Source organism: Miniopterus natalensis, chromosome 14, assembly GCF_054644295.1.
Source record: "Miniopterus natalensis isolate mMinNat1 chromosome 14, mMinNat1.hap1, whole genome shotgun sequence".
NCBI classification, from domain to species: domain Eukaryota; kingdom Metazoa; phylum Chordata; class Mammalia; order Chiroptera; family Miniopteridae; genus Miniopterus; species Miniopterus natalensis.
In genome coordinates, this window is record NC_142094.1 from 38,791,483 (window position 1) to 38,817,673 (window position 26,191).

Consider the following 26,191-nt stretch of genomic DNA (forward strand, 5'->3'; position numbering starts at 1 on the left):
GTCTGAACACTGTGGTTTAATATATTTTGTTCGCTTTTCTAACTAATTACGGTGAGGGTAAATTTGGTCCCCCTCACTCCTTTATGGTCTGACCAGAAGTCGTAACCATTATTCATTCCTGCTGCAGCGTCCCTGAAGACTCTAACTCGAGGAGAGAGGAAGAGGTACAGTGTACAATTTGGAAGTTTGTCACATCCGTTTCCTCACCCTGACTTGTTGAAAATAATTTTAAAAACTGACTCCAAAAACCAGGCATTATTATGATACATTGGATATGTGATAATACTTAAATGTGTATTTCCTTTTGCGTAGTCACACATCTAAATCACTCTGTTTAGCCATTAATTTTATAAACCAAAATATAGCATATAAGTGATTAACTGATTATAAAGTTTTTATTCACAACATTACCTTGAAACTCTAAAAGTAGAAAGCAGTTTGTTATAAAAGTATACCTGCATTTACCATGTGACCCAAGATTTCTACTCCTAGGTATTTACCCATAGGGAAATGAAGGCAGAGGCCCACACAAGACCTGAAATATTTACAGTAGCTTTATTCGTAGTGGCCCCAAACTGGAAACAGTCTTAAGTGTTCATCCATATGGATAAATGGAACATTACTCTCCAGTTAAAAGAGAAACACTAGTAATAACAGAACAGCATAGATGAATTTTAAAAATGTACTGAGCAAAAGAAGCCAAACAAAAAAGATTCTACGTGAAACTCTTTAAAAGGCAACCAACTAATGTGTAGTAATAGAAATCACAGATGTGATTGCCTAAGGTAGGAGGTGGGTAAGTATTGAGTGCAGAGGGTCATAAGGAAACCTTGTGGAACAATGGGAATATTCTGTATCTTGATTGGTATGTTAGTTGCAAAGGTATGTAAAATTGTCAAAACTCATCAAACTGTACTCTTACAATATGTTCGTTCATTTTATCACATGTAAATTATACGTCCAAAAATTTTACTTAAAAAACTGTAGTGAATGGGTTTAACAAATAACTTAGAAATATTGGCTGAAATTTGACATTCAAAAATAATGCATAAACATACACATATGACATATAAATATATATAACATAGAAACCAAATATTAGCAACTTGAATTCTGGTTCTTTTCTAAAATGCAGAGTTTTTTTCAGCCTTTTACTTTCTTAATGTATGAAATAAGGTGAGGCTAAAAATTCTTGGTATCTAGCTATAAAAATAAAGAAGTTAATACATTTAAAAGTTAGTCTTTTAAAAAGTGACTTAAAAACTTTTTTTTTTGCTCAGAAATCTTCCTGCCAAATCTGTGGAAGAAGCTTTACGTCACCGACAAGAATATGATGAAATGGTGGCTGAAGCTAAAAAACGAGGTATAAAATTTAACTCCAATTGGTAAATTCAGTTTACAGAATTTCAACAGGAAGTTGCATGGTGAAATAGATGAAGTCTGTCTTTATGATGATGGTGATTTTGTATTTTTATAACCACATTTGTTCTTAAAGAAAAATAAAATGTCATACTAGGATCATAGTTCTTCTGTAAGTACTTTTACAAAACTAGTAGGAGGAGAAAGGCAGCAGACTGTATGGGAGATCTTATCATTACGGTCATAACCCTCGGACTGCTGACGTATAAATGAATGTATCGATGAATTTATTCATGAAAGTCACTTTTTGTACAGTTTTTAGGCTTTTGATATGATATAACTTAATAATTTCAGTGCTTTAACATAAGTTCCTATATGGCTGTGAAATTAAAATACATTTTTCTGACTTTTTTGTAGTTGTTAATCCTCACTGATGACATTTTTCCCTTGATTTTTAGAGAGAGTGGAAGGGAGGGAGGTGGAGAGAGAGAGAGTAACATCGATGTGAGAAAGACTTACCAATCGGTTGCCTCTCGCATGTGCCCCGACTGGGACTGGGGTTCAAACCTGCAACCCAGGCATGTGCCCTTGACCAGGAATTGGTGTGCAGGGCAATGCTCTAACTGCTGAGCCACACTAGCCAGGGCTGCTTTTGTGACCTAATGGAGTCTCTCTAGAGTCCCAATTGTGTCATTCGGAAAGGCACATAAATATGTACTCTTGTATGCATAATTTCACACATTTATTTATTCATTCCTCCAACCAAAAAGTATAATGTAAGGATAATTTAACTATTTATTTCTTAAGCACTGTTCAGGATATATTTTTAGAAAGTATTACACAGCTGTGTGTGTGTGTGTGTGTGTGTGTGTGTGTGTATATATATATGCACACACACTTTTTGACATGTGCTTTTTTAACAACTGATTTTTTTCCTCAAGTGAATAGAATATTTATAATAGTATACAGTTCTACTTTGTGGCACTATTTTGGAAGTGAAGTTAATTGTTTAATCTTGTAGTAAACCTATAAATCTAGTTATATCTTTCTAAAGGGCCTAATAATTTAAACATTGGTTGAGCTTATTTTTCTATACAAAATTTGAAATATTTCTAACATATCCAACAAATTTTAATTGACTTTCAACACTCACTTTACTATTTAATTAATATTTAAGGTAGTTATTGATAAGTAGATAATCCTAAGAACATGATATGATAGAAACAACACTGAATTGGGAAATCACAAGGTCACAGCTTTAATCCTGTTTGATGCTGCCTGGATGTGACACTTCAAGCAAGGGGCGGGGGGCAGGTCAACTAGATGCAGACTTTCAAGTCCTTTTGTCAACACTTTTTTTTTTAATTTTTATTTTTTTTATTTTTTAATCCTCACCTGAGGATATCTTTCCCATTGCTTTTCAGAGAGAGTGGAAGGGGGAGAGAGAGACGGAGAGAGAAACATCGATGTGAGAAAGGTGCATTGATTGGTTGCCTCCTGCACTCACCCGACTGGGGTTGGGGATCAAGCTTGCAACTGAGGTACATCCCCTTGACTGGGGATCAAATCTGAGACCCTTCAGTCCGTGGGCTGATGCTTTAACCACTGAGCCAAACCAGCCAGGGCAACACTTTTTTTTTTTTAAGCAGTGAAACCCACTCCAAAAAAATATTACATAGAATTTGAATATATAAAACAAATTTTTAAAAAGTGGATCTGCCTACTTGGCCTCCTGCTTGCCTGTTAAGACAGTTCCTGGAGCATATGTGAAACAATTTAGAAAACACTTTAGCTAGCTGATCTCTGAAGTCCCCACTGGTTCTAAAATTATATATAACTGCATATGTGTATAGTTTTTACATATATATATATATATATATATATATATATATATATATATATATATATATATATTTCACTTCTCTGTTTTTGAGGTATCTCTTCTGAAATTGTGACTTCTGATTTTCAGAGGGGTGTTGTGTGCATGTGTGTGTATTAGGGGAATTTTTAAATTTTAATCTAGTTAGCAAGGTGAAACATCATATTCAGTTTTTAGTGTCATGTGGTTTTGTGTGAGGAAATTCATAAACCCCTTGTATGAAAAAAGGGTATTGGTTAATTGCTCACTAATTCATGGCAAATTTCAGTTCATTGATTAAGTACAAATAGAAGACGTGATACCGTAATCTGTGTAAGTGATTTTTTTGACCTTTGTTCCAATGTGTAGAATAGGAGATGTTACTTTAAAATTATATTAAACAAGTTCATTTTCTTTCTCTTTTTACCTCCTTCCCTCTCCCATCTTTCCTTCCTCCACCCTCTCCCTGTTTTTCTTCCTTTTATTTAGAATATTCTTTTTGAGAAAGCTCTTTTGTAGGCTTAGGTAGAAGGAAAAGGGGGTTTTGCTCTAGCTCTTTTGTATTGAAATATTCTTACTTGTTTAAAACAGAAATTAAAGAAGCACATAAAAGGAAAAAAATAATGAAAGAACGATTTAAACAAGAAGAAAATATTGCAAATGCAATGGTAATTTGGATCAATGAAATACTGCCCAATTGGGAAGTAATGTAAGTAAGCAGACTTTTCCTGAATTCCAGTCTTTCTCCAAAGACCTTATGTTTCCAATTTTCTATTTTTTTATTACTTCCACCATGTAGCCTATGCTTATCTCTGTGCCTTTGCTTCTATAAACCCCTCAATTTCTAAGACCTGCTTCCCTTACTGACCACCCTCTCTACCTGTCAGAATCTTACCTATCTTTTGAGTCCCATTTGAAATGCTATTTGATTCATGAAACTTTTGATTTTTCTTTAGTTACCATGTGTTCTAAATTCTTACGTATATCATCCATTACAAGGTGCACTATTGATGTCATTGCAGATTTTTGCAAAGAAAATACTAAAGTATGTACATTCATTATAAGGTGCATTTATTAAATGTTAAATATAAGTGATTTTAATATGCTTCCCTCATAATCAAGAGAATGTTGTATGTATACATATATTTTATATATATCATAAAATATATGTTTTCCTTCTGTAGTGTCCCATTATACTTCAAGACTAACGTACTTCTTGCTTTACTTTGTTTTTAATTTTTTTATAATATTTTTGTACATTCCTTATCTTTCCTCTAGACTGGAGGGTAGGAGATGTCTTCTGCAATGTCTAGTACAGGAAATGCATTGGGAATTTGTTGAATATTGGACATGTGATAGATATTATATTAGGCTCTTTACATAAGTAATCACATTTGATTCTTACAACCCTTACTTCCACTTACAGGGAAGCTCTAGGTCAGATAGGTTAAGTGATTTGCCCAAGGTTATACAATTAATGAATGGTTAAACCAGATCTGAAGTCAGTTCTATCGGATTCTAAAGCCCACACTCTTAAGCAGACTATACTGCCTCTCAAAGACTAGGGCCTTACCCATAGTAAGTACTTAATGATTTTCTTCTGGGTACTGAATTGACAACAAAATTTTACGTTCCTTTTATTCTCTTTTTTCATAATAATTATACTTTTCTGATTCATTTTATCAGAAAATGGCAGCTACAGAAGGCAGTTCCCTTGAAATTACTATTGTCTCTCTTTAGGGTACTATATTTTTTAGGCCTTTTTTTTTTTTTTGTGCCTACAAGCATGAGCCCAATGAAAAGAATGCATCACATACTTAACTTTCTGTGTTCTTAAAAATCATTCAGTCACTTGGCCATAGACTAGGTAAACCATGATGCAACTAGTATTTTTGGTATAAAAAGTAACTTTCTCCTTTTTTCTCCCCCTTTAATTCTAGGCGTAGTACAAGAAGAGTTCGAGAATTGTGGTGGCAGGGATTGCCCCCTAGTGTTCGTGGGAAAGTTTGGAGTCTAGCTGTAGGAAATGAACTAAATATCACTCCTGGTTTGTATTCTATATTCAGTTACTCCCACACATACAAATAGCCATCTCCAGAGTTACAAAGCAGATTAGTAGATTAGCCATTTAAAAAGGCATTACCATGTATAATTCATTTTAAGAGCATGCTTCATTCCCCATCCCCTTCTAAAACCTGGTATGAGTTAATAAGTTTATTATATTTCATATTATCAAAATAAGATTCGTGGATTTTCCTTTAGTTTACAACCATCAGTAATATTCCTGTCATCCAAATATCTTAACTTTAGGTAACTACAAACACTTCTGGGATTCTAGGTAGCAGTGGATGTAGTCTGGCTGTGGGAAGGTTTCCCCTTTATTTAAAAAACACACACACATAATTATTGGGGGAAGGCTAGAAATGTCTTTTTCTACATCTCTACTCAAACTAGTCCTTTTGGATTTTGAAAATTTTGAAGTTTAATAAAACAAAAGACTCTCTAAAGGAATTGTTTTATTTTCTTAAGTTTCTTAAAACTTTGAAGAATAGGAGTAAAATGTAGAGTAGTTTTGATGAAGTTTAAAAAAATTAAATAAAATAAGGATAATACCAAATGGGGTAAATGTAAAATAGTTAATAATAAAAGGTGGTACATAGGTCTCAGTGATGATAATAATGGTAGACAATGGGGTAGTGAACACAATACAATATACAAGTGATGTATTATAGAATTGTACACCTGAAACCTATACAATTTTATTAACCAATGTCATCCCAATACATTCAATTAAAAAAAAAAAAAAAAAAAAGAAACTTCAATTGAACAAATGTTTGAAATAACTCACTTTTATGTATTTTGTGGCACAACAAAAATATGTTGTCATTGCCATTTCAGGAGAAGGAAATTTATCTTCCAAGAAGCATATTGGTTCACCTTCGAATTTCCAGTGCTGAAACCCTTTTTGGCCAATGAAGGTTTTTCCGGAGTGGGATTTAATCGCATATCCTGCCCCCATCCCTACTTATGTGTTCTGTTTATACCTTGCAGCAATAAAAGTTAGTTCATTCTTGGATTTATCTGGTTAAAAAAAAGACTTAGGGACTCCAGTTAATAATATAAATAATATATTGTTACTGTCATTTAAAGTATTTACATATTTATTGAAAAATAGTCAAACAATAGTAAAGTAGAAACTATATCTTTCTTTCCTCTCTTCCACCCAAATTCTGGCTTTTGATCCTGCTTATATGTACAAGTAAGCAATTTGGTGGATGTTCTTCCAGATCTTTTTCTGTGCACATAAAAAAGAGTGTTTCTACATATCATAATTTTTTAGGCTTCTCTTTATCTTCTATTTTTTCCCCCACACGAAAAAGGAGTTTATGCCATAAGATCATTCAGTGGCTTGCTTTTATCTATAACCTGGACACCTTTTCATGTCAGTACATGCAAGTGTACCTAAGTGTGCTGCTGTAGCTGTACCGTATTCCACAGTTTGGCTGTACTATCATTAATTTAGCCATTTTCCTAGTGATCAGTCAGTGACGTATATATTAAAAGAATATCAGGGTACTGTTTTTTACCTTCCAAATCAAAAGTGATTAAAAAGTGACAATTACCGAAATAAATTGTGACCGAAAATAATTTAGAATTATTTGCCAAAAGCCTCAAAAACCATAACCTTTGACCTGTTTACTCTAGTTCTAAGAATCTGCTCTAAGGAAATAATCAGGATTGGGTGCAGAAGCTTTTCTGTAAGGATGTTCATTGCAGCAATCTGCATTATATATAACTGGACAGAATTATAACAGATATCTTTAGTTCTGAAAGTGATGCCAACTTTGCATAGCATGATTTGCATATATGATTTTTAAAATTCATTTTCACAGATATCCCATAATGAATATGTTCTTTAAACTGGACTTTTTTTTTTTTAATTTGAAAAATAGAATTTAGAGAAAGAATTGAGTTTTTAATTTAGCTTAGTATTGGTTAGGTTCTACGTTACTTGACTCTCCTTTCCAAATAAAACAAAGGTTTCTTTTGCCTTCTGTGCTTGGAACAGATTAAAAGGAAATGCTTTGACATTATAGTTAGAACTTTCAGTTAGATCATTAAAATCCTGAATATTAAGGATTGTTGAACATAATGTAATTGTTTAAAGTGTTAGGAATTGGTTTTATATACAGATGAGGCGAAGAAGCATTGGTGGCTATTTGACATTTTGTTTTGTTTGCAGTCTTTTCTTGAGAACTTTGGCTTTAGAATGTTAGGTATCCTGACAACTTAAACATTGAAATATTGGTTAAGTTGGTATTAACCTTTTGTGATACTGTACTCAAAATGGTTTTTTTTTAAAAGTTTGAAATAACTAGGCCATTTATTTTCAAAGTAATTTTAGGTTTTCTCTAAAAAACAATTATGTGTTCAGGAATGGGATGGGTACTTATCGAAATTTAGGAAGCTAAATTTTGATAAGTAAATTTACTTTTGATAACCTTGTTTACTTCCAGTGGCTATAATAGTTTGACTCCTTACCTGTTGTATTTGTTTTAATCATGAAATTTACAACCATTAGGGAACAGTACAGTAAATAAGAATAAGGGATCTAATGTCAGTCAAATGTTGTTCAAATCTTGGTTCTACTATATATTAGGTTTGTGACCTTGGGCAAATTACTTAATGTCTAGAAGTCTTAGTTTTCTTCATCTGTAAAATGGGGGTAAGCTTGTTAGCTATCTCAAAGAATTGTTCTAACATTTTTTGTGTGATAATGAGTATAAAATTATAGTGAAAGTGAAATTTGCTAAGAGTATATACAATATCATCATTGTCAGAAAATCAGAAAGTGAAATATAAAATGATCTTAAAGTATTTTTTGTTCCCAAGATACATCTTTAAGTCTGCTTCAGAGCTCTACATTTGTAGATTTAAAATAAAATGAATATGACATACAGAGTCAAGCAAGGAATTGAACTGATATACAGGTCTTCATATTAAAGATAAGCACTGTAAATCTTCCCTCGAGAAGTGTCCTCTAATGTGCTTTTTGTTTTGTTTTAATATTTTTATTCAATTGATTTTAGAGTGAGAGGAGGGAGAGGGAGAGAGAAACATGGATCGGTTGCCTCCTGTATGCTTCCTGACGGGGGATGGAACCCATGACCCTTCAGTGCATAGGACAGTGCTCCAACCAACTGAGTCATACCAGCCAGGGCAAATGTGACCTGCATAGTCAAGCAAGGAATTGAACTGAGACGGAGGTCGTCTTATTATAGATAAGCACTGTAAATCTTCCCTTCGAGAGATGTTCTTTGATGTTTTGAAATGCATTTCCACAATTTTACTGTTGGATCAATTTTGTAGCTTCTAGAGGTGATGGATTTGTTTGGTGAGCCTTTCTTGTTCCAAGACAGTTTTAAAATTTGAGTACAATAGTGACACTTGACCTGGTTGGAAGCAGTTTGGAACAAAATGTGTGAACTTCAGTTTGGTTCCTGATAACTGGAAAAAATTTTATATCTAAATTTAAAACTTATGCCCAGCTCTTATACCAAATGGAGTAGGGCACAAATAATAGAAATTTTGAGTTTAATTTCTTTTTTAATTTCTTCCCAAACCATTATGAAAAGTGAACAGAAAGGGGATGAGATCAGATTATTAAGAGTCTGAAATATATCTAGTAAGTTATTTTATAATGATCTGATTCTTGGCAATATAAGAATACTTATTATGGTACAATCATACATTGGAATACTGTGCAGTTGTTAAACTAAAGCAGACTTATTCTGCTAACCTGGAACAACTTCCAGTATAATAAAGCAAGTTGTAGATTAGTGCTGTAATTAATTTGGTGCTACTGTGTTTTGAAAAAATGAAGATAAATATGTATGTACTTGTGCATGCATATTTTCATCTTTAGAGCTCTGGTAAGCATAGTTGCATCTGAGGGAAGTAAATTTTTTCACTATACTGTTTCGTACTTTCGGAAAATTATTTTTTTTAATTCTGTACCTGTATTACCTTTAAAAACAAGTAAATTTTCTAAAAATATGTTTTTATTAATTTCGGAGAGAGGAAGGGAGAGGGAGAGAGAGAGAGAGAAACATCAATGATGAGAGTCATTGATCGGCTGCCTCCTGCATGCTCCCTACTGAGGATCAAGCCCACAACCCCGGCATGTGCTCTAACAAGAATCAAACTGACCAGGAGGTTCATAGGTCAACACTTAACCATGTAGCCATGCTGACTGGGTCAAATAAATTTTTCTAACAAGATTAATTAAAGCAAAAAATGTTCTTGGTATTTGGGGCTATATGTAAATGTTGGTGTTTGGGCAAGAAATATTTTTTGCTGTTCTTCTGTCATTGAAATTTTTTTGGGTATAATTTAAAAATACATAATGGTTAGTTAGAAAGTAAAGACAATTAAGTTTTGAGAATGAGAAAAATGCGTTTTTATGTTCTTGAAATTTTAATGAGTTCCTGCATACGAAAGTGTAGAGTGTGGTCTCAAAAAGTGATTGGGCACTTAAAGTAAAAAAGGGGTAGAGATTTTCATATGTGACCCTTTGACTGAAGTTTATGTAGCTTTAGATAGCAATACATAATGGAGAAACCAGTTTCAAGAAAGAAGGAAGCAAGAATTAGCATTTATTGAGGGTCTGTAAAGTGTCAGGAGCTTTACATAAGTAATCTTGTTTAATCATTAGTAACTCATGAATAGGTATCATTTTTCTCCAGTTTACAGATGAAGAAAGCCAAGTTCCAGAGTTAGAAAGTAGCTTTTTTGAAGTCCTACAGGTGACTCCAAAAATCATGTTTCTGCTGTTCCACAATGGCTCCTTTAGCAGAAGTGTCTCTACCTGCCTCATACATACATTCTATATTGTAGCTATTTGGATGGCTGCTCTGGGATATTTTCATTTGCTGTCTTTCTGGGTGTAATAGTTTTGGTAGAATCAAGTATTTCAATTTGCCACATTTTTTAATGCCAGCCGCATAAGGGATACCTGACCTATAATGGGATCTTTTTGTTTAAGAGTAAAAATAAAAATATATAAATATATTTCTTTCCTACTGTTTATGAATTTTTGTTCTTTTTCCCCAGAACTTTATGAAATCTTCCTATCAAGGGCAAAAGAACGGTGGAAAAGCTTCAGTGAAACAAGTTCAGAGAATGATACAGAAGGTGTGATGATTATTATTTTTCTGTTCAACGAAAGGGAAACTTTATTGAGGTCCCAGGGCCACGGGGTTCAGGCAGAAGGCCACCCTGCGGGCCGAGGAGGAGGTGGTGGAGGGGCCTTATTTAACCTCCTCCTTGGGCCACAGGTTGTTGGTGTGGCCACACTTGCTACAGTTTACAGCAGAGGGGCACAGGTGGGTATAACACTTGTGGCAGATTATTTTGTTGAAGTTGTACTTCTGGGCCAGCTGGCAGAGGGAAGGCTCAATGATCCCACCCTGCTTAGGAAGCACCAAGTGCAGGGTGGACTCTTTCTGGATACTGTAGTCTGACAGAATGCGGCCATCCTCCAGCTGCTTGCCTGCAAAAATCCAGACGCTCCTGGTCAAGTGGGATGCCATCCTTGTCTTGGATTTTAGCTTTGACGTTCTCAGTGGTGTCACTGGGCTTGATGGTCTTGCTAGTCAGGGTCTTCACAAAGATCCACATCTCTTAGTCTGCTGGGGAGGCCACTCCACCTCCTCTTTGAAGAGAAAGGGTGTGATTATTTTTTGTTAACAAATTTCTGGATGAAAATCCAGTCACTGAAGATAATGGTTTGATTTTTACCATGTGTCAGGAACTGTAGAATTGCTTTACATACATTATCTCCTCTAATGTTAGTAGCTCTTTAAGTAGTGGTATTATCCTGGATGATATAAGGGGAAACTCAAAGTAGTTAACTTGTAAGCAGTGAAGCCATGATGTAAACTCAGGTTGTTGGACTCCAGAGCCCAGGATTTAATCACAATAGTTAAGACTAATGGGGTGGCCCAGCCAGTGTGGCTAGTGGTTCAGCATTGACCCATGAACCAAGAGGTCACAGTTCCATTCCCGGTCAGGGCACATGCCTTGGGTTGCCGGCTCAGTCCCCAGCAGGAGGCAGCGCATTGATGTTGATGTATTGATGTTTCTATCTCTCTTTTCCTCTCCCTCTTTCTCTGTCTAAAAATAAAAATTAAAAAAAAGACTAATGGGGTGAAGTATTTTTAGGACAACTCTTAATAATAGATCTTTATACCTCCCTTGTGACCTCTTGCCTCCTCTCTCACTTTCACTCCCTCCCTAATATCTCATTTATTATTCTTATGCCTAATCTTGCTTATTTAATTCACCCATATACTCCTCTTTTTCCTCCACTCATCAATTTTCTTCATCATTTTGGAGGAAGTAATTTTTTCTGTTATCATAGTTTATTAAATGTAGGTAAATTTGTTCAACCATCTCTTGTCCTTCAATAAGGGGAAGCCATTTGTCTGCCACTTTTCTTTCTATATTTGTTCTATTTAGTAGAAAGCAAACCTTCTTCTCTTGCCCATAAGTACAACTCTAAAAATGAACATGGCTTAGGATAGAGAAATGGTGCATATCTTATAGTGGTTTTCTATCAGTATGTAAACAACTCTGTTAAGTTCCTTGAATATTGTTCTTTTTTATTTGAGAAAAGCAACAGTACACCTGAAACTAATATAAAGTAATATTGAATGTAAACTGTAATTGAAAAAAAAGTGAACAGTAGGGAGAAGAAAATTCACCAAACAAGGTTAGAGAGGAGCTTGATTTTGAGAAAGGTTCACGTAAGTATCATCCTGAGACCTGTTAGCTATATCAGCTATATGTGGGGAAACTAAAGGTGTAAGATGTAGGTGTTTCATCATTCTTCTTACACTCATTTTTATGAAGTATTGAATGTATAAGAATTAAAATTTTAAGCACTTCTGAGATATCTTGTCATGATTAAGTGGTAAAAGTTGTACTTTAGTAGAAGTTAATTGAATGTAAATGAAGAATTGTTCCAATGAGAAGCAATGATCTCTTTAAATTCCTGATTTCTTATTTTCTGGGTGTTTATAATTTTCAGTTGTAATTAAACTTTTTTGCCATTATTTTTCAAATATTACTTCTGCCCTATCTTCTCTCCTTCTGAGTCTCTAATTACAAGTATGTCAGAACATTTAACAGTGTCCTACAAGTCTCTTATACTCAAAAAAGATTTTCCTTTTTTTGGCCTTATTTTAGATTATTTTTATTGACCTATTTAATTAAGTTCACTAGTCTTTTTTCCTGTATCCAGTCTATTAAATCTGTTCAATGAGTCTTTAATTTCAGATATTATACTTTGTAATTCTAGAATGTTACCTGGGTTTTTTTTGTAGATTCTATTTCTCTGTTGAAATTCTTCATTCCATTTCATACATTTTTCTCCCCATCTTTTTCTCTATTTTCTTTAACCATGTAACAATGTTCTTGTTTGTTAATTTCAATACTGGATCATCTGCAGGTCTGCTTCTACTGGCTGGTTTCCTCGATTATAAAATATTTTCCTGTTGCTTTGCATATCTTAAAATCTTACATTGTATGTCAGTCATATATAAAAAGAATTTATAGCCCTGGCCGGTGTGGCTCAGTGGTTAGAGCGTCGGCCCTCAGACGGAAGAGGTCCCGGGTTTGATTCCGGCCAAGGGCACGTACCTCAGTTGCAGGCTCTGCCCCAGTCGGGTCAAGTGCAGGAAGCAGCCAGTCGATGTGTCTCTCTCTCATTGATGTCTATCTGTCTCTCTCTCTTTCCCTTCCACTCTCTCTGAAAAGCAGTGGAAAAAATATTCTCCGGTGAGGATTAAAACAACAACAACAACAACAACAATAATAATAATAAATAAATAAATAGAATGTATAACTGAAGCTGATGTTTCTTTTTTGCTTAGGCAGTTGGGTTATCACCTCGATTCAGTCAGTAATTGAGCTAGATTGGGGCAAGGTTGCAGCTTTAGATTTAGTTCATCTCAGGTTTCAAATTTCTCAATGGGAAAAACTGCCCCTATTTTGATGACAGGCTCCTCCCTCTGTGAGACCCTCCCCAAGGACCATGTGATTTTGAATGATTTTAATCTGCCTTACCAGCCCTGCTTTCTGCACTTCGCTAGCACTCAGCAAAAGTCCCATAGTGGGAAACCAGATATGCATTCAGGCTTTAATTACATAAGTCTTATTTGTCCCTGAAAAGCTCTTCCGGTTTCTCTTTCCCCAAGTAAAGTACCTTTGTCTCTGGCGTGCTCAATCCTGAGCCCATGCCTAGACTTGACAGATGGGCCTAGAAAGAAAAACAACCACTGGTATCCTCTCACCTAGGAAAGGCTCGTCTCTGGGATTTAAATTCTCTAGACCTCTCTGTGTACACAGTTCTCTTTTGCCTTTTTTAAAAATGTGATATTTGAAATATATATTTTTTCCAGTTATTGTGGGAGTGAGAATCTACCCACGCTTTGTAAAAAAAACAAACCCCTACCTTCTAAAAAAACTGGAAGTAGAAATCCTTCACCATATAACTTTCTAATAAATTCATAGATATTCACAGAAGAGGCTCTAAGTTCCAGCAAAAGCTATGTGACATCATGTCTTTAAGTTTCTTGATTATTCAGCTTTTAACTTTCCTTAAGTAACATATATGCTATGTGATCATTCTTTTTACAAGATTGAACTGGATATAGCCAAGTAATAATTTTAACTTTATTTACCTGGCAAATACAGGTGTATCTGTTGCTGATCGAGAGGCCAGTCTGGAATTAATTAAGTTGGACATATCCCGTACATTTCCATCTCTCTACATCTTTCAGAAGGTGAGGGTTTCTAACCAGTTTTTAACTACTTTTTTAAAAATCCAAATAAATTCTCCAGATTCATAGCTATTATTATTTAAAAAACAAAACTATAAAAATTGGGGAACTTTATATTAAAAATGTGAAACCAGTAGGAAAATTTTAAAGGAAATTATTTTATTCTACTGACTGGATGCATTGCAGTTAGCATAGCACATAATAATTTTATGTAGTAGGTACTTTGATGAATTATCATTGAGGTGAATTTTTTTGTTTTACTTTTTATTCTGTAAGATACTTGAATTTTAACAATTTCCCCTCGTAAATTGCTACAATATAAAGGAATTTGTCCCCAAATTTAAACATTTTTCAGAATTACTTTTGAAATAGGGTAGGGAGAAGTTGTTTTTTGTGCAGAGGCTATTAAGTTCCTTACAGGGATGTAAAGTACAGCATAGGGAATACAGTCAATAATATTGTAATAACTGTATGGTGCCAGGTGGATCCTAGACTTATTGGGGGAATCACTTTGTAAGTTATATAAATGTTTAACCACTATACTGGACACCAGAAATTAGTATAATATTGAATGTCAACTGTAACTGAAGAGAAAAATGTTTTTAAAGTTGCTTAAATTTTATGAGACATGATTACATGTTATATGCACATTATATTTGTCTCAGATCTTTAATATATGGCATTTCTCTCTTTAAATTGATAAAGTGAGACAAACATTTTTACTATTAAGATAAAAATTATTAATAAACTTAATTTAGTGTAGCTTGATGGCATTTTTTTTTTCTTGCTGAAATTGTAATACATAAAATGAAACATCTGTTCTCCTTGTAATCTTATTGTACCAAATCCAGAAGTCTTTAAAATTATACATAAACTATATAGCTTGTATCCCTCAAGTGAGTTAGTTTGACTTTTTGTTGTTTAGGATTAATATTCTTTTAATTCTTTAGAAAAATTTTGGTGCAGAGTGCATTTAGAATATTTCTGACAATGATTAAATATACTAACTAAAATTAGTCTTTTAGGAAATGCTGAAGTTTATTAATATGTTATTTGACAATTAACTTGGAGACAATTATTTGTATACTTTGACATTCCATTTTCTCTCCAAAGGGTGGCCCATATCATGATGTCTTACATAGTATCTTAGGGGCATATACATGTTACAGACCTGATGTTGGTTATGTAAGTATTTGTTTCAGTCTGTTTTCTGAATATAAACATTTAATCTATCTTGTCCAAGTATATTATATTGTATTAGCTCCCAAATGTGTGTATCTCTGTGTCTTTTTTCTTTGGGCCTATCAACTTACCCAGAGAGAAACCTTTCCATCTCCTACCAGAGGCTTATGAAGCTGGCTGCCAGTTTTCTGGGAGAGCAGCTGGGGATTTCACCATTCAATTTGTAAACTTTCATATATTGCCACTGCTATTGTCTGGTGCCCTGGTGCCTTCTCACCTCTCTAACCTACCTCTTCTTGACTGGGCCTCCAGGTTGAGGGAAGCATGGGAGAGGGGATTTGCTCCTTTTACAGACTGTCAGCCAATCCTAGTTTTATTTTATTATTTTATTTTATTATTTGTGTTTAGTTTAGTGTTTAGTTTAGTTTAGTGTAGTTTTTAGTTTAGTTTAGTTTAGTTTATCCTCACCTGAGGATACTTTTTCTTTTGATTTTTAGAGTGGGAGAGAGGGAGGGAAGAGGAAAGAGACAGACAGACATAGATGCGAGAGAGACACATTGATTGGTTGCCTCCTGACTGGGGCCAGGGATCAAACCTGCAACCCAGGTATGTGGCCTTGACTGGTAATCGAACCCTCGACCCTTTGGTGATGGGCCAACGCTCTAACTACTGAGCTAGACCGGCCAGTGCAGCACTTACCACCTTTTAATAAAACATGATTTACTTGTTTGTTGTTTATTGTGTATCTCCTTCTAAACTGTAAGAATTTTTTATTCACTGAGGTATCTCCAGTACCTAGAACAATGCCTGTCATACAGCAATAAGTACCTAGTAAATATTTGTTGAGTGAATGAATGAACAAATGTACACATGAACATGCAACAAAGTGTAGAGTAAGTTGTACCAGGTAGACACCCTATTGTGAGGTCTCTAAAATTCTTCTATTATAAGACAGAGGTGAGAAGATGAAGGTTTTATGACTTCTGGTTAAACATGGCAAATTGAGCAGTCACACAAGAAGCCAGAGAAGTAGGCGAAGAACAGAAAAACAGTGGGTCACAGATGCTAAGGGACTTCTGCTTAGGGGGTAGGAAAGTGCCCAGTGGGTTTTATAATAAATATCACTGGTCACCCTGGTAAGAGAAATTTCAAGATAGTATAGTAATAGAGTAGGAATCCAGATTGAAGTGTGTTAACAAGTTTAAAGGTTGCTAAGAAAGTTGAGACAGAGGTGGTATTGCAAATATTCTTAGTGGCCTCTCTGTGTAAGTCTGTTATACAAATCTCTACCAGAAGTAATTGCTTGATAAACTTTTTTTATTGGAAGAATGAATAGTTTTACAGGATCAGTTCCATACATCTGCCTGCTCAGAAAGGCACAATAACTCCCTGTGACTCACATAGCTTAGCCTTCTCCTCGAGGCCTTTTCCAGTTCATAAATACATCCCCATTTTTCTGATTTTTCCCATTATTCCCCTTATAAAGCTTTTGCTCCCACTGAGCTGGTTCTGCATGTCTTTACTTAGACATCTTTCTCATCCTGGAATTTTCTTATTTCGTCGTCCTGTTTTTCCAGGAATTCAGCCTCACTATCCCAAACTCCACCACCTCTTCTTTCCTGGAATTTCAACAACACTCCTCATAGATCTCTCTTACTCTTTATTTTTTTAATATTTTTTATTGATTTCTAGAGAGAGAAGGAGAGGGAAAGAGAGAGACAAACATTGATGTGAAAGTGAAACATTGATGGGCTGCCTCCTGCACGGGTATGTGCCCTGGCTGGGAATTGAACAGGCCACCTTTCTGTGCCCTGGGTGATTCCCAACCAACTGAGCCACTCCGGCCAGGGCAATCTCTCTTATTCTTAGTGCCTCACTTCCTGCCTCAGACAGATGTGTTATAACAATGAAGACAATCACCTAGTTTTCATTAAACTTTGTGATTCTATATTCTGAAAGACTTCAGATGAAGAGGAAATAAACTAGGGAGTACATTGAGATAGGCTTTTGTAGCAAGTAAAAGCTGATACTTCTTTCCAAAAATTTCCTTAATACTTTTTAAACCACACCATATGATCAAGAAATTTAAAATTAGGGATTTTATAATTATTAATGAGTTCTCTGTATTTATACCTTTGTTGGGGGGCGGGGGAAGAAATCTTGGTTAATTTTACCTTGTAATATCACTTTGTAATTTTTTAGGAATGCAATAAAATAAACTCTATAGAATTATTATTATAAATCCATTTTGATTAATTTCCTTTCCCTTTGAAGGTCCAAGGGATGTCCTTCATAGCAGCAGTTCTCATTCTCAATTTGGAAGAGGCAGATGCCTTCATTGCGTTTGCAAATCTCCTGAATAAGCCATGCCAGTTGGCCTTCTTCCGTGTGGATCACAGCATGGTATGGACATTGGGAATGAATCATGTTTTTTGTTGACTGTCCGTTTCAGTAGTCTGAATGCCCTTTTAGAGTGAAAACAATAGAAAACAAAAGTAATCTGGTCTAAAATAAACTTTTCTTATGCCAAATGAAGTAAGTCAAACAGAAAAAGCTAAGAAACATGATTTCACTCATACGTGGGATATAAAACTGAAACTTGGGGACACAAACAGCACTGTGGTGGTTGCCAGAGGGAAGGGGGTGGGGAGCAGTGAAGGAGGCCTAATATATGGTGACAGAAAATTATTTGACTTTGGGTGGTGTACACACAGTGCAGTATACAGATCTTGTAACATAGCAACCCATACCTAAAACCTGTATGATCCCATTAACCACTGTCACCCCAATAAATTTAATAAAAGAAAAAAGGATGATATAAAAGAAACTTTTCATTGAAGTACAGTTTTATGAATGCTTGCTCAGAGGTGCTAAGCAAGATTTTCTGTTAACTTATGATTGAGGATTTAATTTCTCTATTTCTATAGCGTACTCTTTAATAATTTCATTGATATTTCCATTTTTAGATGTTGAAATATTTTGCAACATTTGAAGTATTTTTTGAAGAAAATCTCTCCAAACTATTTCTTCATTTCAAATCTTATAGTCTTACACCAGACATATACTTGATAGACTGGTAAGTGATAACTTATGTACATAAAATATAATTAAAAGGAAACAAAGTATAACTTTTTGTATGTTTTAGGAACTAGAGTAAATCTCATGCACAGATCATGCATATAAAAAACCCTTTACGAACAGAGAAACTCACATTTTTGTGGGGAGGTATTTGATTAAGAGTATGGACTCAGGTTGAAATCAGAATCGCTCAGTTTGTGTTTTAGTTTCTTATCTATAAAGTGGGAATAATATTATATTTTGAGTAGCAGTGAGGGTATTTTACATGTATTATCTCATGCAATGCCTAGTACATACTAAGCTTTCAGAGTTAGTTGCTATACCTTTATTTAGTTAACACACAAGGGCTTATGATAGTTATGATAGTTTTTTTCAAGGCTTTGTCCAGCTTTGTGACAGAGGATTGATGTCTTATTTAGGTGCTGATGTCTTTTTTCAATTTTACAATTCCAGCTCTTCTGTTTTAACTTGGAGGGTTTGCCTAAGACTCTGGTGAGCCAGTTGGTTATAGAATGGCAAGTGAATTTTGTCAAAGAGGTGGGGGAATTGCTCTTAGCATAGGTTAAGAGTATGTATGAAACATTTAAACCTTAAATCCTAATCGTTTGAAATCAGTGGGTTTCATGTAAATGATAATTTCTAATATAGAAAAAGAAATAACAGCATTGAACAAATATGGTATCTTCCCAGTTGTTTGGGCTTCTTTTATTTAGGCTTTTTTAAAAAACAAGTTATTTTTCAGTGTATTCTCTTTCATTCCCACTAGGAACATTAGAGTTCCTCTGGGAAAGCCAAAGGCAATGGGTACTATTATATCATGGCACCCAGAGGGCCAAGATCAAATACCAAATCTTTAAAGAGGGGGGGAAAAAAATAACTCAGTTGTCAGTCTTGAAGACTGTGAACAAGAGGCACATCAGGCTCACAACTGATATCAGGAGCAGGATGGAACTGTTAATGAGGGAGTACTATAGACTAGAAATGGCCCATGCCCAGCCGGGCGTGGCTCAGCAGTTGAGCATCGACCTAGGATCCAGGAGATTGGGGTTTGATTCCCGGTCAGGGCACATGCCCAGTTGCGGGCTGCAGCCAATCAATGACTCTCTTATCGTTGATGTTTCTATCTCTCTCTCTCCCTCTCCCTGAAATCAATAAAGAGATATTAAAAAAAAATAAAAATGGCCCAGGCACTATTCGTACCCTTTCTCATTTTGAATAGTGACTTAGTATTCTCTGTACCACCAAGAGTATTCTTTTTGTTATGCAATTAAATATGTGTTTCTACTTTAAGAAGTAGACATGGATTTTTGTTTCACTGCCTGTGTTGAACTTATTACATACAAATCCCAGAATCAACTGTGCAGGAAAACAGAGGAATAAAAAAGTGGTCTTGCTAAAGAGTGGGTTTTTTTCTTTGGTTGGAGAGTTTTTAGTTCCCTTTCTCAAGTTTCATTAGCCCTAACCTCAAAGAAACACAGTCTGTGTAAAAACTGTGTACTTTCTCTGCCAAAGCAACTTTAAGAAGTTCTCTAGTACCTATTCTCCCTACTTCCCCAACCAGAATGCCACCCAAAGCACCACCAGATAATGAATTACATGATCATTGTCAGCAAGGATGTGAAAAAACATCTTGGTGATTGTGTTGGGAGCATATCCATGCTCCAAAAGAAGTAGTAAGTAAAGTTTGGTTAAGGGAGGAGGGGAAAAACCTGGATGTTTGTGGAAGGAGAAGAGAAAAGAAGCAAGACTTTGTAATTTTAGATTTAGGTTACAAAAAGATGATACTTGGGTCTCTTATATAACAACAGCTTTTACTGAGTATTTCTTATGTGCCAGTCACTGTTATGAAAACACTGTACATTAACCCCTTTAATTTTCAAAACAATCCTAAGAGGTAGGTAGCATTCTCTTTTGATTATTGAGGAAACTGAGGCACAACAAGAATAAATAATCTTGCTCAAAGTAACACAACTAATAAGTTGCATATCTAAGATTCAGACTCAGGCATTCTAGTTTCAGAGCCATACCCTTAACAACTAGGCTGTTCTGCCACTCTGGTCTGTACTGGGCCATGTCTCTACATAAGGTTGTAAATCCACATAATTTACTTACTTATTACTTAATTTTGTATTACTCAAGCTCTATGAGGGAAAGAGCCATATTTTATTTGCCTTTTATCCCTAATTAATTACTGTTCTTTTTATATAAAGATGTTTAATGAGTGAATGAATGAATAAATGAAAAATTTCAATGACTGTTTTCCCCCCCTAATTTTAGGATCTTCACCCTATATAGCAAATCACTACCACTTGATTTGGCATGTCGAGTCTGGGATGTATTTTGCAGAGATGGGGAGGAATTTTTATTTAGGACTGGATTAGGGATCCTCCGATTATATGAAGATATTCTCCTGCAGATGGATTTTATTCATATAGCACAGTTTCTAACTAAATTACCAGAAGATATTACATCAGAAAAGCTGTTCAGCTGTATTGCAGCAATTCAGATGCAGAATAGCACCAAAAAATGGACTCAGGTAGAGTGACATTTTCCTAATTCTTATAGATTGTTAAAACAATCAGTTGACTTATAAAAAAAATTATGTATTTCTCAAATGTTAGTGCTTAACTTTTTAAAAAATCTTTTAAAAATAATTCTTGACTTTGAAAGAGCAAGAGTTGAAAACAGATTGCTTCTCTTTCACCTCTCCAAAGCTATGGATTTATTTTTCTGTAGTTCAGTAATATTTTATGAATTTAGTGAAGTACAACCTACAATAGTCATGGCTTTGACAAAGCAAATTTATTATTGCTTTGGTATTTCAAATAGGCAGCAATTGTATTAAAAACATGCTGTGTACTAAGGATTTGCAATAGAAAGAAAATAATGTATGATCCTGACTTTTTAGATGCTTAGTCTTGTTAGGGAAGCAAACATTGGCAGTCTAAGTTAAGTGGCATAAAAGATAGCATTATCTTTTGCTCTGTGAATGATAGACAATAGGCATTATAAATAAGTTCACAGTTTTACTGCTTATGAAAATGAAATGTAAGAATATTGATCCAGAAAATGTTCTATTACCAAATAGTATTTTAAGAATACAGGGTGGCGCAAAAGCATGTTTATAGCTGTGAGTACACGAAACACAGAGTTGATTCTTGTTTTATTATTAATTATTGTATTATTTTCCATATGAACAACTATAACCCTACTTTTGCCCCACCCTGTATTTAACAAGTGATGAAAACTATATATCATAAAATTGCATTGAAACAAAAGGATTTGAGAATGGCAGTCTCAATCTTAACTCAGGGGACAGAGTTAACGTATAAGTATACTAGAGCTTTTTCATGTTAATAAGCTATAGTTATTTAAATCTCCTAAATCTACATGGTAGTTTTCTGAGGATTAATCTTTTCTCTGTATAATTTCAGGTCTTTGCATCTGTAATGAAGGATATTAAAGAAGGAGAGAAGAATAACAGTCCTGCTCTGAAAAGCTAATCTTCAAAATTAACAGACTAATTGGAATATAAATATGGTCTTTGATAAAAGTTTTTTGTTTTCTATGTAAAAAGGATAGAGAAACCTAAAGAATCAAGACATGGAAAACTGCTGATTTTGAATTCCATGGCTGAAGTAAATGAAATAAGTAACCTATTGACAGTATTAATAAAATAAAAAGTATTTTGTAGGGAGAGTCATTTTACAAAAGAAAAAGTTTAAATGGCTAGTTCGTACTCCATGAATTGGAGCGAACAGTAATGCAATAAAATTTTTTAACAGCTTTGGAGATACTTCAAATTTTTACATCTTTTCTTTTTTAACAGGTACCATAAAGGCACTTTGGAGGTCAGAGCAGGATTGTTTAATACTACTTTAACTTCCAAAATACTATTTCAAATAAACACCTTAGTACAGATCTCTAGTTCTGACCTTTTGAAGATATTATAGACCAAGGATAAGCAACTTTGGTTGTAAATTATTTAAGTTACTAAAGTTGTTTATCTTCATTCACAGGTTGAGGCAAATCTTGGTTGTCTGGGAATTGGAAATACTTCAGAAATTGATTTGCATTTGTTTAGGTGTTTTTCCACTGTATCATGTCTATTTGTTTCTAAAGGGAATTTTTTTTTTTTTCCCTTAAGGAATTCCTGTTACTCAAAGTGGTTTAGCCTTTCTGTATCTAGTTTAAAAAATGGTTCATCGAGTAATTTAAGAAAGCTAACTGATAGAAGGAAAGTTTTTTGCACTTTAATGGACTGAAGACTTGATTTGGGAAGTAAGTCCATAAATATGAATGAGGTTTTTCACTGGTAAGAGTAAAAAGTATGAATTCTAACAGTTCTTAGCAAGACTTGAGATTTTTTAGTTAAAATTCCTTCACTGTTTGTAGAAGTAAAATTTGTTAATTTCAGTTTGAAATTTGAAATCTTAATATGTAGCCAAGTCCATGACTTGTAAAATACTGTGCATAATTTTTTAATCAAAGGAAATAAGAGTAAAAGAAAAAGATAAACAGTTTTCTAATGAGTCTAACTTTGATGGTATAGTGGATAAAGAAATTATTAATTATTGATAAATTGACATTAAATTTATTATAATGTGTTTAATTCTTAACCTAAAATAAATCACTTGAATATTATGAGTGATAGCTATATAACATGCTGTTCGGTTAGTAATTAGATTTGTAGTGTGCTTTTATGTTGCAGTTTGGTTTGAAACAACACTTAAGCACACTATTTCTGTTAGTGGTATATTGTCTTCAAACTAACAAGCCTAAGAACCTTGTTAGTGTAGTGACTGCCTCTTTAGGAGTATGGGACCAGATGTGCCCATATATTTTTACCCCATGGGTCATTCTAGCCTAGGGACCACTAGTGGAACCCTCAGAAATTAACTCCTGTCATAGGAGCTTGCTTAGTGGAAACTAGTAGTGTAATAAAATATTGAGGGAGTACCCAGGGTCTTATAGGTTTTACAATAACATTCTGACTCTGGTAACTACTTCCTTCACATTGGTGACCCTGATAGAGGGAATGTAAGCCCTGGCAGTAATCTCATTGAGGTTATACTACCTGCCTGAGTTTAATCTTCCTTTTGTGCATTTCTTTCCTGAGTTGGACCTACGTTACTGTAATTCTTTGTCTTATTTTTTTTATTGTATAGTTTACCTTTCAAGTATAAATGTGTATATAAAATGTAAATACAAGGAATTCACTAAAAACCACTATTAACAATTACTGTGTAAATAAAACTTGTAAGCAGAGTAATTACTTGAAATGAGTCTTCATTACTTTGGGGATATCTGGTTTATTTAACCACATTTGGAGAAAAAACTGGAAACTTTTCTTGCCAAATTTCTCTTCCAAGGGATGTACTAGGCCTTCAGCCTCTTGAGACTGACAGTACTGGCAGCTAAAATATTGTACTGTATCTTTCCTTGAACCTCCCAAACAGTATGGGGCTATTCACTTAGTATACGACAGTTTTCCTTTTGGTTAAAGTAAATATTCAATTAAAAAATAACTCTTCCTACAGGCCTCAAGATAATGTGAAATTTAATATGGTATTTCATTTTGTCTAACATACACACACACACACACACACACACACACACACACATTCTACTTAATCAATATATATATTTATTTCTCCTTCATTGTCCTTTTAGCTCAGGTCTGTGTTGTGTTATTTTAGTGCTACTACAAGATTCCAGTAACTGGCATAGTGTTCAGAAGTCACAGAACATAGTCATAGTTTTTGCTGATTTCTGTTGCATTGATGATTTTCATATAATGTTAATGGTTTGAGTTAGGTAGCATTTGCAAAAGTGCATTGAGATTTTCAAAGCCCCTGACATCAAGATAATAGCTTTCATTGTAACTTAGGAATTGATGCTATTTTTATGTATAAAAGTCAACTTTTTAGAGTACATTGTTGGAGGGTATAATTCTAAATCATATAATCATGGAATAATTGATCGTACTTCATAATGCCATATTGTTTATTTTGCTTTTTCATATCCTATTTTGGATAAGAAAATTATTTTGTATTCCATGAGTATATTCAAACAGAGATTGGTATAAAAGAGGCAAAAAAATATGTGAAGTACCATTGGAAAATTAGATTTGAATTTGCCATGATTAGTTGACATAGTGTCAGAAAACAAAGTCTTGCTTCTGGGGGAAAATTGATTTTTGTTTTGAATTCCTATTATTTTGATGTCAAAGCAGTACCCAAAATGTGAATTCCCAAATGTAGTAAAACTTCATTAATTAGAACTTCACTTCTTTATAACATGTAAAAACAAAAATTAAATAGTTTTAAAAAAGATTTCAGAGAAACTAGCCACTTGAGAGAGAGAAAAAAGCCTTAGCCATATATATATATATATATATATATATATATATTTTTTTTTTTTTAAATCCTCACCCAAGGATATATGCCCATTGACTTTTAGAGAGAGAGGAGAGAAAAACATTGATGTGAGAGAGAAATATCCATCAGCTGCCTCTGTGAGCATTCTGACTGGGGATCAAACCCGCAACCCAAGTATGTATCCTGACCAGGAATTGAACCTGCCACCTTTTTGGTGTACAGGATGACATGCCAACCAACTAAGCCACCTGGCAGGGCAAAAGCCCAAGCCTTTAATATTGGTTGCTTACTAACAGTGTAATTGCAATGGAAGTTAATTACTTGGCACTTTGAGGAATGCAGGAACATTTGTTAAGCTCTGATTATGTGACAAGCACTGACTTTAATATTTTAAAAGGCTAAATAAAGTTACCAGGCTTGGGAAGTCAGCAAAATTGCATCTCTTTCTAAACATTATGCAATTCATATTGATCTTCCATTGGTTCCAATTAATGAGGTTTTACTATGTGGGTTGGGTTTATTTCCTAATAAACACCAGGAAGGAAATTTGCCTTTTTTAGAAATTGCATTGCAAAAGTGTTTCATTTGGTGAACATTTAAGTAAAAAGTACTTTCATGATTTTATTTAAGGTAAAATGACTTTTGTTCTATTGCAATGTACTTGGAAAATCACTTTTGTAATAATATGAGTGCTATAGACTTTATATAAAATTAACAGTGGTATATATACGTTTGTTCTCATTTTTCATCTTTAGGCGTAATACTACGCACAATGGTATTATAAAAGAAAGTAAAACTTTAAATTTTCTGGTCTAGGCAGTATTGATAATCAGTATTGTAAATAGATGATGTATTTTGATTATCACCTAAATCCTCCACGGCTTTTAATTTTAGCATCTATATTCTTAAGAAACTTTGAAAGGGAAGTATTTACTTGATTAAAACCTTTGTAGATTGTAAAAGGCTTTTAATCCTGTGTTTAGACTTTAACTTGAGAAGGTAAACTGGAAAGTGTTTGAAAGTGTTTGTTCTACTCTTAATACTAAGTGATTTTTAAATAAATTGTGCTGCAATAAGGTAATTTCTCATTACTTTGTTGTAATATTTCTTATGATTCAATTTTTAAAGCCACTCATCAAACTTTAGACATGTTTTATGATCTTTTAAAAGATCAAAAGTCCTATAATTTACTTGCTCAAGATCTTCTAGTGGCATTCCTCATAACAAAAATCCACTCTTTGCTCTGCAAGGTCTGTCTGTTCTGGCCTCTGCCTGTCTCTACAATTCCAACTACTCAGATGTAGGCCTAATTGACTTCTTGTCATTTCTCCACCTGCTAACCTCCTATCTACTACCTAAGGGCTTTTACTCTTGCTATTTCCTTGGAAATGTTCTTTGCTCAGGTCTTTGTATGGCATAGATTCTCTTTCGTTCAGGTCCCTGCTTAATGTCACTTCCTCAGAGTCAAGTTTTCTGTTTGTTTGTGTGTG

The 26,191-nt window shown here is 34.3% G+C and overlaps 1 protein-coding gene and 1 pseudogene across 1 annotated transcript in view; one reads left to right on the forward strand and one right to left on the reverse strand.

Annotated features, from left to right (window-relative positions):
- TBC1D12 (TBC1 domain family member 12) overlaps window positions 1-23,589 on the forward strand; it is a 66,289-nt gene extending 42,700 nt beyond the window's left edge. The window contains exons 4-13 of the mRNA XM_087824460.1: window positions 1,281-1,363; window positions 3,809-3,926; window positions 5,158-5,264; window positions 10,331-10,411; window positions 13,976-14,064; window positions 15,175-15,246; window positions 17,518-17,646; window positions 18,210-18,319; window positions 20,599-20,857; window positions 21,756-23,589. Coding sequence (XP_087680586.1) covers window positions 1,281-1,363; window positions 3,809-3,926; window positions 5,158-5,264; window positions 10,331-10,411; window positions 13,976-14,064; window positions 15,175-15,246; window positions 17,518-17,646; window positions 18,210-18,319; window positions 20,599-20,857; window positions 21,756-21,824 — 1,117 coding nt within the window. The 3' untranslated portion in view covers window positions 21,825-23,589. The remainder of the gene's footprint in view (window positions 1-1,280; window positions 1,364-3,808; window positions 3,927-5,157; window positions 5,265-10,330; window positions 10,412-13,975; window positions 14,065-15,174; window positions 15,247-17,517; window positions 17,647-18,209; window positions 18,320-20,598; window positions 20,858-21,755) is intronic.
- Window positions 10,528-10,897, reverse strand: LOC107543313 (ubiquitin-ribosomal protein eL40 fusion protein pseudogene; annotated as a pseudogene).
- Window positions 23,590-26,191: the final 2,602 nt, after the last annotated feature.